The sequence below is a fragment of the Chanodichthys erythropterus genome, chromosome 23 (assembly GCF_024489055.1).
Source record: "Chanodichthys erythropterus isolate Z2021 chromosome 23, ASM2448905v1, whole genome shotgun sequence".
In the NCBI taxonomy this organism is placed as follows: Eukaryota; Metazoa; Chordata; class Actinopteri; order Cypriniformes; family Xenocyprididae; genus Chanodichthys; species Chanodichthys erythropterus.
In genome coordinates this window covers 19,444,292-19,457,500 of record NC_090243.1, presented here as the reverse complement: position 1 = coordinate 19,457,500, position 13,209 = coordinate 19,444,292, and the positions used below count along the sequence as shown (strand labels likewise).

At 34.2% G+C, this 13,209-nt stretch overlaps 1 protein-coding gene across 7 annotated transcripts in view; it reads right to left on the bottom strand.

Moving 5' to 3' along the window:
* The window catches only part of LOC137014024 (katanin-interacting protein), a 27,467-nt gene extending 14,808 nt beyond the window's left edge, over positions 1 to 12,659 (bottom strand). For 2 of the 7 annotated variants that reach the window (XM_067378114.1, XM_067378119.1), the window contains exons 1-13: positions 12,581 to 12,659; positions 9,203 to 9,288; positions 7,200 to 7,393; positions 7,026 to 7,123; positions 6,759 to 6,872; positions 5,574 to 5,675; positions 5,224 to 5,443; positions 4,775 to 4,903; positions 4,269 to 4,435; positions 4,069 to 4,154; positions 2,361 to 2,448; positions 577 to 786; positions 342 to 479 (exon numbers count right to left, since the gene is read on the bottom strand). In XM_067378114.1, the coding sequence (XP_067234215.1) occupies positions 342 to 479; positions 577 to 786; positions 2,361 to 2,448; positions 4,069 to 4,154; positions 4,269 to 4,435; positions 4,775 to 4,903; positions 5,224 to 5,443; positions 5,574 to 5,675; positions 6,759 to 6,872; positions 7,026 to 7,123; positions 7,200 to 7,393; positions 9,203 to 9,288; positions 12,581 to 12,592 (1,644 nt within the window). In that variant the 5' untranslated portion in view covers positions 12,593 to 12,659. The remainder of the gene's footprint in view (positions 1 to 341; positions 480 to 576; positions 787 to 2,360; positions 2,449 to 4,068; positions 4,155 to 4,268; positions 4,436 to 4,774; positions 4,904 to 5,223; positions 5,444 to 5,573; positions 5,676 to 6,758; positions 6,873 to 7,025; positions 7,124 to 7,199; positions 7,394 to 9,202; positions 9,289 to 12,580) is intronic. The other 5 variants (XM_067378115.1, XM_067378118.1, XM_067378116.1 and 2 more) reach the window with 5 other exon arrangements.
* Positions 12,660 to 13,209: the final 550 nt, after the last annotated feature.

Below are 13,209 nucleotides of genomic sequence, written 5' to 3'. Positions count from 1 at the left end.
ATAATTTTTAACAAAATAATAGTGATTAAAATGGCTAGACATTTAGTCAAATAAAACTTACTTGACTAAACAAAAACAGAACAAGGTTGATTAAATATGACAAAAACTAAAGAGTACATTTGATACAAGACTAAAACTAAATTACAAAATGGCTGAGGAAATGAACACTAGCGGGCTCACTGATTTGTTGACCGTGTGTTTTCTAAGTGCAGAATGTCAGCAAACATTCTTGCTGATAAAGACTGAATTGATCGTTTGGATTGAAGGATGTGCTGCTCTTGCTTTCTGTTCCAGTGTTTTATCATGCTGCTCTGGGTGTTTGCACTTTCAGCTGTACTTACATTAATGCTGTGGTTATAATTCCAAATTTTGATCCGAGAGATGTTGAAGTCTGGAGAACGTTCCACATTCCTGATGATAAAATACAGCTGGACCGGCGGGTGGAATGGACACGTCCACATGTGACGCTCTTTTGTGGTCTAAAGGCACACAGAACAGGTACAGAATACATGCTAATTTCTTGCATCAATTGTTATTAATTAGTGGGCTACAGTAGTAAAGTACATGAATCCTCACTTTAGTTTTCCCGTTGACAAGGGAGGCGAGATTCCCGGGCTGGTCTGTGTTTCGAATGTCCAGGTCATGCGGCGACACGTAGAGTTTTTGGTTTTGTGGGCAGAAGAACTGAACTTCTGTGAGCCCGACCTGACCCGGGTGACCCCAGTTGGACAAGATCTCCATGGTAACATAAAGAGTGGGCGTCACCTGCAGAGATACGTCCTTCTGCTGTCATGGAAACAAAGAATGTACGATTCGAACTCAACGTAAGACTCAATTACTACTCAAAACGCTGGAGTTTCATTCTTCGACACACTTGTGAATGCTTTCATTATATCTAAACAGGAAGATTGCACTTTTTGTATATTTTTCATATTTTTCGTGGTTCATTATTGATATGTTTAAATAAATATAATTTTAAATGCTAATTGTGTATTCATTTAGTATAAAGCAATAAGTGGTCATTTTTTTAAACTATTGTTGATAGCTAGCAGTTAACAATTTGTATGTAATTTGTAACAATTGCTTTTTATCCAGATCATCTTTTTTTTTTTTCATTTTTTGAGAGCAAATAAAATAAAAATATATATTTATATAACTAGGGCTGGATGATATAGATATATATTAGGGCTTACAATAGATTAAAATGTTTAATTGTAATTTATCACACCCTTTTGTTCAATTAATCGCATAATTAACGTGAAATTAAGCATAAATCATTTATCTTGTTTAATCTGTTTATTTTGTCATCATTTGCTATATTTATATCAGATTGAAGGATGACTTTCAGAAAACTGTATTTTCTGCAAGAAAATGTAGGTGTCTTTCCCAAAAAGGACACTTGGAGACTCCAAAAGGACACCAAATAACCAAATGATGTAAGGACTCCATACAATTAAAAAATGTATGCACATCAAAACATCTCCCCTCCCCCCAAAAAAACATTACAGAAGAAATTCACAGTGTACAGTATGTGTACAGTGCAACAGCAAAACAGCTTGTTTACAGTTTAAACAAGTCAAGTTGCAATACCGAACAGAACCACATGGAGAAAAATAAATAAATAAACCAACCGCCTTAACCTGACTGCATATACTACAGTACACGGATCCATTCAGAATTACTTAACACAGCAACATACACATGACAGATAAAAACATTATTCTGAATGTGTAGAAATAATGTGAATGTACTGAAATGTGTCTGTACATAAATGCAATGTGCAATGTGTCGAGAGCGCACATGCAAGGTTTGTTTAAGCATCAATAATAACGGACTCATATGTGTTTACTGTACGTTTCCTGTACATCACTATAATCATCTTTACCTTGATTACAATCCAATCCATCAAAACTTTACTAGCAAGACACTGGTTTGCTTTATCCAACCAAGAATCGTAGTTTGTGTATCATCTGTCCATACAGCGGTGGGATGTTTTGACGTTCTGTTCAGTCTGTATTTCACACAGTAAGATGCCTGAGGGCACGCACTCTTCAGAAACAATGACAGAATATGACAGAGCTCGTGTTTTAAAGCAAAACACACACTGGAATAGACACTTCACTGAAAACTGGCTGCGCGTCTCTGCCATCTCTGATGTGATAAGCCTGGACTTCTAAGATCATATAACTGCCTGACGGAAATTATGTTAATAACGAGTTAAGGATTTTGAATTTTTTGCATGCGTTAACAGCCCTAGATAGGTAGTCCATCTTGGACAAGTTGGTTAGAGCAGGTAGAACAATTATCATGGTCCATATATTAAATATTGAGATATTAAATCAGATACCAGATATACTCACAGGGAGAGTGAAGCTGCTGCTGTCAGTGAGATCAGACTGATCGTCAGCATCGATCCTCTCGAGAGCCTTTAACAAACATTTCTGCTGCCTGAGAGACAGAGAAAGTGTGCAGTGTTTTTTTCTTTAAATAGAACCAGTTGCATTCTGCTGTTCTTAACTAAATAATGGTGTTTCACAGTTTTAGTCATATTTACTGTAAATTGACACTACTGTTCAAATATTTGGGGTCAGTAAGATTTTTTTTAGGATGGAGATTGATGAAATGTGACAGTAAAGACATTTATAATGTTACGGAAGATTATATTTAAAATAAATGCTTTACTTGAGCAGCAAAAATCAGCATATTAGAATGATTTCTGAAGAATCATGTGACACTGGAGTAATGATGCTGAAAATTGAGCTTTGAATCACAGAAATAAATTATATTTTTTAAATATATTTAAATAGAAAACAGTTGTTTTAAAATGCAATAATATTTCACTTTATTACTGTTTTAACTGTATTTTTGATCAAATAAATGCAACAGACTTCTTTCAAAAACATTAAAGATCTTACCAAACGTTTGAACCGTAGTTACATTTAATGTTGTCAGTCACACATATTGAGATGCCATGCTCTGGCTATTTTTAATCATGCCACCAGATACTGCCCCCTAAAAAATTTCAAATTAGTACTATAGCTGCATTTTGTTACTTAAAGGTGCTGTAGAACATCTTTTTACAAGATGTAATATAAGTCTAAGGTTTCCCCTGAATGTGTCTGTGAAGTTTCAGCTCAAAATACCCCATAGATTTTTTTTAATAAATTTTTAAAAAAATTAACTATGCACCGATTTAGGCTGCGGCCCCTTTAAATTTTCCTGCTCTCCGCCCCCGGAGCTCACACTTGCCTTAAACAGCATAAACAAAGTTCACACAGCTAATATAACCCTCAAATGGATCTTTACAAAGTGTTTGTCATGCAACATGTCTAATCACGTAAGTATGGTATTTATTTAGATGTTTACATTTGATTCTGAATGAGTTTGATAGTGCTCCATGGCTAAAGCTAACATTACACACTGTTGGAGAGATTTATAAAGAAAGAAGTTGTGTTTATGAATTTTACAGACTGCAAATGTTTAAAAATGAAAATAGCGACGGCTCTTGTCTCCGTGAATACAGTAAGAAACGATGGTAACTTTAACCACATTTAACAGTACATTAGCAACATGCTAACAAAAAATTAAGAAGACAATTAACAAATATCACTAAAAATATCATGTAATCATGGATCATGTCAGTTATTATTGCTCAATCTGCCATTTTTCGCTGTTGTTCTTGCTTGCTTACCTAGTCTGATGATTCAGCTGTGCACAGATCCAGACGTTAATACTGGCTTGTCTAATGCCTTGAACATGAGCTGCCATATGCAAATATTGGGGGCGTACATATTAATGATCTCGACTGTTACGTAACAGTCGGTGTTATGTTGAGATTCGCCTGTTCTTCGGAGGTCTTTTAAACAAATGAGATTTATATAAGAAAGAGGAAACAATGGAGTTTGAGACTCACTGTATGTCATTTCCATGTACTGAACTCTTGTTATTCAACTATGCCAAGGTAAATTAAATTTTTAATTCTAGGGCACCTTTAGTAACTTAACTAACATAAAGCTTGACTAGTATGACAATACTGATGTCGGTTATGTATGCTTGAGGAATGTATACCTGGGTTCCATGAGGGCGATCCTCCGCATAGCTCTGGTAACCCGGTACTGATCGTCATCATCATCATCATCATCCTCCTCCTCCTCCTTAAAAACATGCAGACATTTCACACTGTCATATTAATTACACTATATCCTCTATCATTTACATCTGAATATGACGAGGCATTTTAGAGTAATCTGCTGTGAGTGAAGCTCTACCGGCGTGTGGGCCGCACTCCTCTCCTGTCCTTTCTGCCGGTGTGTTTGCAGCGGTGTGTTTTCTCTCTGCAGGGCCTGAAACACGCTGGCAGCCGTCTCGTCTGAATCTCTCTCCTCCTGCACCTTACGAGCCGCAGACAGGGGGCGCTCGACACGACTGCATGGCCCTACATGAAAACAACTCATTCTGTGCATTGACTCCAGCGGTTAGGCATTAACATGTTATTAAACTTATGCTGCATTAATAAAAAAAACTTAATGTCTTAATTTTCAATTGTGCAGCCATATTTTAATAAATACACATTAATATTTTATAAAATAGTCCATTTAAATTCTATTTTATTAATAATTTGTATCACTGAATGAATTATATTTCATCTAAATTTCTCTGACTACAGTCTTGGAGCTGTTTTCTGCAATGCGGCCCACACCTTATGTTGATATTTCACTATAATTTGTTAATGTTTGCAAGCATATACTGATGAGTAAGTGTGAGTGGATTTTACGTGACATCGCCTGTCTACTTTCACATGCTCTCTCAGACGGTCTCCTCACGGTGACTGGTTTGGTAGGAATGAACGACTCCATGTTGTCCTTTCTTTTAGCTGAGAGAGAGTGTTCAATCTTTCGTCCACCTGCACACAAAAACTCATTGAAAATATGGACTATTTCCACTGGGTTAACAACTTCGATTTGAGGGTTAGTTCACTTAAGGAGAGGTTAGACACTTGTCTGGTCTATCAGGAATCAAGAACAAAACTAGGGCTGCACAATTTGGGGGTAAAAAACAAATTGCACCCCTTTTTTCGTGGGGGTTTGCATTTGGCAAAAATATTGTGATTACATATATTACTGCTATAAAATTACATATAATTACTGTTTTAATAATACCATTTCACTGTAATATAAAGTATATAAGAAAAATTACACTGAGATCATTGTCAGAAATCATTACCTTGTGAGGAGGGGCCAAATTCCAGCATGATGAGGTCACCATGCCCGAGCTGCTTGCTAATTGGCTGGCTTGTGGGTTGGACAGGAAGTGTGAGGTCAGGGAGGCTGTCGCTGCTCTCCTCTCTCTCGATCTGTTCCTCGATCCATTCCTCCTCCGACTCCTCTCCGGCCGAGTCTCGACTGCTGCGGCGGACGCTCACCTCCAGACTGCGTCGCAGTGCCTAAAACACACAAACAGAGCACAACAAAACAATATCAATGACGACAGAATATTCATTTTTTGGGTGAGCTATCCTTTTGAGGGAAAGGTGTATATGGTCAAAGGTTGAGTGTGTGACATCTGCTCCTGACCTTGACCTGGTCAGCATTCAGAAGAACTCTGTCGACAGGCTCCAGCTCACCGCGTGACCTCTGACCGAGCGAATGTGACACTTTACTGCTTTCATGAGCAGACTGACAGAGAAACACAGGGTGAATACAACATTAAAAACTGAAAAATGCTTTAACAAATGGATAAAATGTTCAGAATGACATATGACCTGATATTTTTGAAAGACAGAACTGTGCTTTATGTATAATGGAAAATGTATACTAATTTTCTGTCTGCACAAAATACCCGGATAACGCACTACTTTAACCAAAATGTACCAGAGCACATTGAATCCCACAATGCAATGCACTGACAGTATTTGTTAAGATGCTCAATATTTGTTGATTACAAATGCAAAACTACCATATTTGTGCTGTAATGGCCAAAATGATGATGTCTGAAGGGGATATTTGTTTTTAATTAATTTATTTAATTGTATATTAAAATTAAATATTAATTATAATACTTTAATTTTATTAAACATATATTATAATACATATAAATATATATTAAATATCAATTATAATATTTTAATTTTATTTTTAAAAAATTATATATATATATATATATATATATAAGGGAAGAACAAAACACTAAATTTGGTTAAGGTATACTGTATATATCTGACAAAACTACAGCTAAAAAAACTAAAAAAAGAAAAAAGCTCACAGGAAAAAGCATACATTGACTACAACATAATCAGTTATTAATATTTTGTTGGTTCTCTCTTATTTTTGCATGTGTTCATAATTTCTTAATTTTGAATGATAGACTGGCTGAAAATGATGTCCGCTCCATTTGGCATGTTTTATTGCACTGTCACAAATAAAATAATATTCACCAAACTACACAAACATGCTTGCAAAACCTTTAACAATAATATATTATAATAATAATTAATAATAATAATAATAGTAATATTTGAATAAAGGCTGAAGATGTCAATTTTCCTAGGCAAGACATCACTTTTGGCTACTATTATAAACTACGAGTTGTTCATGTCTTCGAATTAATAAATAATAACATCAACAATGACAGAAAATTATTTGACTACATAATTAACCTCAGAATATTGAAGGTGGAGCTGCATGTCGGAGCTTAGAAGTTGTAATTATGGCTGCAGCATTATTTCTGAGATGAAAACTGGAATAATCATAGGCACGCACACATATTCTCACCTCCATATCCACGCTCTCGTACGGCTCAAAGTCATCAGAGTATCTATTCTCTGGTGAAATCTTCACTTTACTTCCTTTCTCAGTGCAGATGTAGACAGATTCCTATAGTAACGTACATGCGGTTAAAAAGCAGTGCCAGGAAAGCGAAGGAAAAAACTAAGTCCATGTAGCACATCTAGAGTGGGATGAGTGTTTGAGGTTTGTTCAGATCACTAATAGTAATGCATCAGTAAACAGCACTAATCAAGCCATCACCTGCACCCATCGCCGTCTCTGTGTTTTCTCAGGTGCCGTGTGGCTCCTCTGTTTCTGTCGGTCTACTGAACACTTCTCTGCACTCTCCCTGGAGGAATCTGTGTGAACACAGACGTTTATTCGTCAGGTCACAGGAAGCCTCCGCTCTTACATCAGTGTGGAGTGAGTGTTTACCTGCAGTGCGTGTGTTTCTTTGTGTCGGCGGATGGGCCGCTTCTAGAGGCTGCGCAGTTTTCCGGCTGGATCGGCTGTTGTGAGCCGCATTAGCGGTGCTGACATGAGCGCCGTTGATGTACAGATTGAAACCCTGCTCTAAAAGCTCCAACTCCGCCTGCCGGGGGTCCTTCCTCTGCAGTCTTCTCAATGCCCTGAGAGGGAAAATTAAACAATGACACTGGCTGACTGTCCAACATTTATTGAGTGGAAGAAGGTAGAATAGCAGGAAAATAGGGGTTCTTACATAATGGGTGTGCTTTAGTGTCCTAGACGTTGTTTCTAATTGGTCAGGTCTGATGGGTCTACAATATTATTCTATTTTTCTCTTCACTCTGTGTTAACTGAACTGAATTGTAGCCAATTACAGACATATCTGTTGAGCGCGTGAACACAATGGCCAATCAGAGGTGTTTCAGAATCCACTCAACAGTGCTCAAAATGCTACAGGGAAATGATCTTATCGTCACATTTTTAAATTTCAATACCGACTTGGTTCTGAAACTGATACTTTAGACAACACTAGTGAACTGAAGTTTATTAATGTTATTATTCAGGCATTTTCCACTACATTTAACCCATCTACTGTCACTGTCCCTATTGGATCAGCAATACATCTTTCATTTTTGATGACATGCATGTGATTTTATGTCTCACAAACTTCTGGTTGTGAGCACTATCAAGTGAAGTTTTTAAATTAGCAGTTACACTGCCATTCAAAAGTTTGGGGTTGATATGATTATTTAAAATGTTTTTGAAAGAAGTCTCTTATGTTCACAAAAGCTGCATTTAATTGATCAAAATACAGTACAATTAACAATTAGTTTCTATGTGAATGTATGGTAAAATATCATTTATTTCTATGATCAAAGCTGAATTTTCAGCATCATTACGCCAGTATTCAGTCACATGATCCTTCAGAAATCATTCTAATATGATGATTTGCTGCTCAAGAAACATTTCTGATTATTATCAGTTTTAAAAAATGTTGTGCTGCATCAGATTTTTGTGGAAACTGTGATATATTTATTTTTTTCAGGATTCTTTGATGAATAGAAAGTTCAAAATAACAGCATTTATTTGAAACAGAAAAATTTAGTAATTTTACAAATGGCTTATTGCCACTTTTGATCAACTTACATCCTTTCTGAATAGAACCATCAATATCCTTAAAAAAACAAACATACTTGAGGTTTTGTTAAAATAATTACATACCAATCAGAAATTTCATGCATACCATCTTTTTTCCAGCAAAAGGCAGAAATTTCCTGTATAATTAAAACAATCGCATAATTCACAGCTATTGTTACAAATTTTCTAGGTAAAAACCCTTAACATATGAGAGAAAAAATTAGATGTAACAACAAATATAATAATAATTAAATCATTTTAAAATAAACATTAAATAATGCATGTAAAATTATACATTTAAATGTATCATTTTTGGTGTTGGGACGAGTGAAAATGTCAGCGGATGAAGCAGAAATCTGAATAAGTGGCCAAACTAACCTGCCCATGTTTTAGTAGATTTAATATTAGAGAGCAATATTAGTAATGAATCTCATAATATTAGACATTTTTATCATTCAGACATGCTGAGATCTGAAAGTGGCCCAGCAGAGAATCGGACTCTCTGAATCATGCGTGTTCTGGAGAAAGGCAAGATTTTGTTTCACCGACAGTTAGATATTCACGAGCAGCTGAGTTCAAAGACTACACGTCACTTAACGTTACAAATTTCCATGGCCAGTTAGAGTTTCACTCCAGCAGGTTTTCAGCCAATCAGAGCCAGACATTAGCGTGTCCAGTCTTGTAGAACGTCACATGGATGAGCAGCGTCTGCGTGTGATTCCTGCTGTGCTTGTAATTAGAGCCATATCGCTCAACCTGAGCTCACGCAGTTAACCTATTTTTGCGTTATCTGACCTGTGTTTGTACATTTGCGTTCGGGTGTGTCATCAAACCTGTTTTTGTGCTGCAGGTTGATTAAATATTCATCCAGCTTCTCCTCAGCGGAGGACAGTTTTCCTCCCCTGCTCCTCTTGAGCTCCTGCAGACACACAAACTCTCAGTCAGACTCAACGGATGATAACGAACAAAATATGACACGCTTGATGATCAGAGAGCTTGTGATATATAAAGCTGCACAGACAGAGAGAGACAGATGTAACAGAAAGAGTTGGGATGGGAATTATTCTGGTTACATTTTAACGATTATTTTAGTATTTTTACTGCAAAAAAAGATTTTCTTACGCAGTATTTTTGTCTTGTTTTCCATTATAAATATATCCAAACATTCTTAAATCAAGATACATTTACTTGAGATGCAAAATGACTTAAGATATTGAGTTTTGTTTTCTGAAAAATTGATCAAAATGAATGAGTTTAGGCTTAAAATAAGAACAAATATCTATTTAATTGCGAGTTATAAAGTCAGAATTGCGTGATATATTCGCAATTCTGACTTTTTTTCTCAGAAGTGCAAGATTATATCTCTTAATTCTGATGTCTTTTCTCAGTAGTGTGAGATATAAACAAGCAATTGCATGTTATAAAGTCAGAAATGCATGATATAGTCGCAATTCTGACTTTTTCCTCAGAATTGAAGTTTATCTTGCAGTTCTGACTTTATAACCTGCAACTGCGTGTTATAAAGTCAGAACTGCAAGATAAACTTCAATTCTGGAAAAAAAAGTCAGTCTTTGTTTCCTCAAAATTGGACTTTATAACTCACATTTGTGAGTTTATATCACAATTCTGACTTTATAACTCGCAAATGTGAGAAAAAAAGTCAGAATTGTGAGATAAAAAGTCGCAATTACCTTTTTTATTTTTTATTCGTTTTTTTATTCAGTTTTATTCAAGCTTCCAAAAATATCTGCCAGTGAGTTCAGAAGAATCAACCTTATTCAAAGTGAAACTAATATTTTTCTTACCCCATATTGGCAGATTTTTTTTCTTTTTAAGCATAAACTCACTCAATTTTCAGAAAAAAAAAAAAAAACTTAATATCTTAAGTCATTTTCTTCTTATATTGATGAAAGAATTGTTCAATATTTTTAATGGAAAACAAGACAAAACTACGAAGTAAGAAAATAATTTTTTCAGTGTTTGAGGAAGTAAACCCACACTTATATGTTAAACAAAACACTGATATATTACAATACCCATGACCACACGCCGCAACTATGAATTAATGACAGTCATACTGCATGTTGTTTCATGCAACCAGCGAGAAAAGATGCAAGAGATAGACATGAAAGAAGAAAGTCAGATGATAACTCTTACAGAATCTGCCCTGTTTTTCAATCACAGCATCTGGACACTAGAGATGAGAGTGAAGCGAGAAGAGAAGAAGGGAAAAGACAGGGAAAAGAAGGAAATGCAGTGTAAATTAGATTTAAATCAATGAACCAAGGAGATTTGCTTTAGATTGAAAAGAACATTATTTCAATACGCATCTCGTGTGTTTCTGTCAGCTGTCCACTGCAAATGACACGTCAAATCACAATTCAGCAGTGTAAAGTCAGTGTACTCATACTGTAACAGATCTATCTGCTGAATCAACAAGAGCTTTTAGCATAAATAATATATTTTGAGCAAGAAAGCTACAATAAGAATTTATTTCAGATACCTTGTTTTGTAGCTGACCTTTTCAAAGGAAATTAAATTATTATTATTGTTATTTATTGAATCAAAATTGGCTCATATTAAAAGATCTCAGCCTGACACAATAGCACTATAATTTAATAACATAATATATAACGTAATAACTAGATCGTACTGTCAGAGAACAAATTATTATAAATAAATCAGAAATAACAGCATTATTTTAGCATCACTGAAATACTATTATTGTTATATATATATATATATATAAGATGCAAAAAAATATATATATAAGATGCAAAAAAGTGTTGTCATATAAATCTTTTTCTTATAACAAAACATTTAAATACAATTACGCAATACACACAAAAAAATATAAAGTAAAATGTTTCAAACAGATTAAAGTGCAAAAGAATTATAAAGCTCAACAGGTGACACTTTACAATAAGGCCTCATTATTTAACGTTAGTTAATGCATTAACTAAGATTAAGAATGTTTTGTTAGAGAAGTTATTATTTTCTGTTAATGTTAATTAAAAAATACAACTGATCATTGTTAGTTTTAGCTCAGGTCCAATAAATAATAGTTACATTAGTTATTAAACTTTAACTAAGAAATTAACATTAACTAGGATTAAGTATTTTTCATTGTCAGTTTGGTAATAATGAATTAACATGTTAACTAATCGAGACTTAGTAACACTAAGTGTTACTGAACAATAACAAATTATCAGAACATAAAAATAAAAACATATTTATTGAAAATAAATAGCCTTTTAAGTCTTTAAGTATTAAGTATTTCGAACATCATTGCGAATACAAAAAACTAAATGCTATTTGAAGCATTTTAGATACTGTTCAGAAGAACAATTGATTTGTTTCCGGGGTAACCGCTGCATTTCTTTTTATCCTTTTTCATTTTAGCTAAAGTTGTAGCAATTTTGTTGTGAGTTTTGTCATTTTTATTAGTTATATATATATATATATATATATATATATATATATATATATATATATATATATATATATATACATACAGTTTTCTTTTCTTTTCTTTTAGTTATTTTAATAAATCAATTCAAACTAATTGAAAATGAGAAATGCTGCCTTTACAGTTAGCTGAAACTCAAATGGATGAAAAATAAGTTTAAGTTTTTTTTATATATTATTTCTGTTAACGTTTATTTATTTTAAATGGTTTTAGTTTTAGTTTATTATTTCCAGTACACAGTGTTCCTGTATAGAAATAAAATGTAAACAATAAGGCAGAAACTGCTAAAAGAAATAAAAAAGCACAAATAAAAAATACACTAGTTAACACTACATAGATGGAAAAGTTACTATTATTAACACTTTATGACTTTAAATACTGTACCTCTATTGATTGTGTGTACTGTATGTGTATATAAAGACCTATAGTATTTAATAATGCTTTGTCAATGTAAAGCTTTTGTTTTTACCAGATTCCAAAGCTTATTATGGACCCTGAATCAAATAAATTATTCCAGGAGCTAACCTAGACTTATATGAGCTATACAGATTTATTAGATGTTAAACCGATTTATCAGATGTTATACAGATGTTCACATGATGAAAACTAGCCTCTCTGCTAACAGCACACACAAACACTCTCCGCCATTAAACTGTACACCAAAAATCATCATATTCACTCTGGTATCATTTTATAAACATCCTGAAATAAACAAGTTGGACAATAAAAGCTGTCAACTTACAGTCCATGACATTTCTCAGCTGAAATCGCCCTTCTGTTTGCTAGAGCGTCTGTGTGTTGTTGCCTTCAGTGAGGGCTTGTAACCAGGAGACGCTGACCAATCACAGCGCGTCCTCTGAACACAGAGCCCGCCCACACAACTGCAGCGGGCTTGTAATTGACCAATCACAGCATATCGTTGAAAAAAGGCCCGCCCACTATTCACAAAGACAAATGCTTATATGGAAACCATTTTATGCAAAAACTGACTGTTTATAATAATAATAATAATAATAATAATAGTTTATAATAGAGTTTAATAAACTATATAAACGCCCCATTTATTTATTTATTATTTAAATAGAAGAAATGATGAAATCTCACAGAATGCAAATAAAGAGCTAAAGTTTGCCTTTGTTCATGGAAGGATTGAGGCGTCAACTTGAATTTAAATCATTAAAATAATACCACAGAATTCATCAAATCCACTGAAAATACTCACTGTTTTTGTTGTTTCCCCTCAAAATGTTGTCACTTCCTGGAGGGAGAAATGGGGAAAAAAGTAAAGGCTTTTGTTATTTAAATAGATTTAACAAAATCTAAACTAACATATATAACACATATAACAAATAATCAAGGACACAACTATCT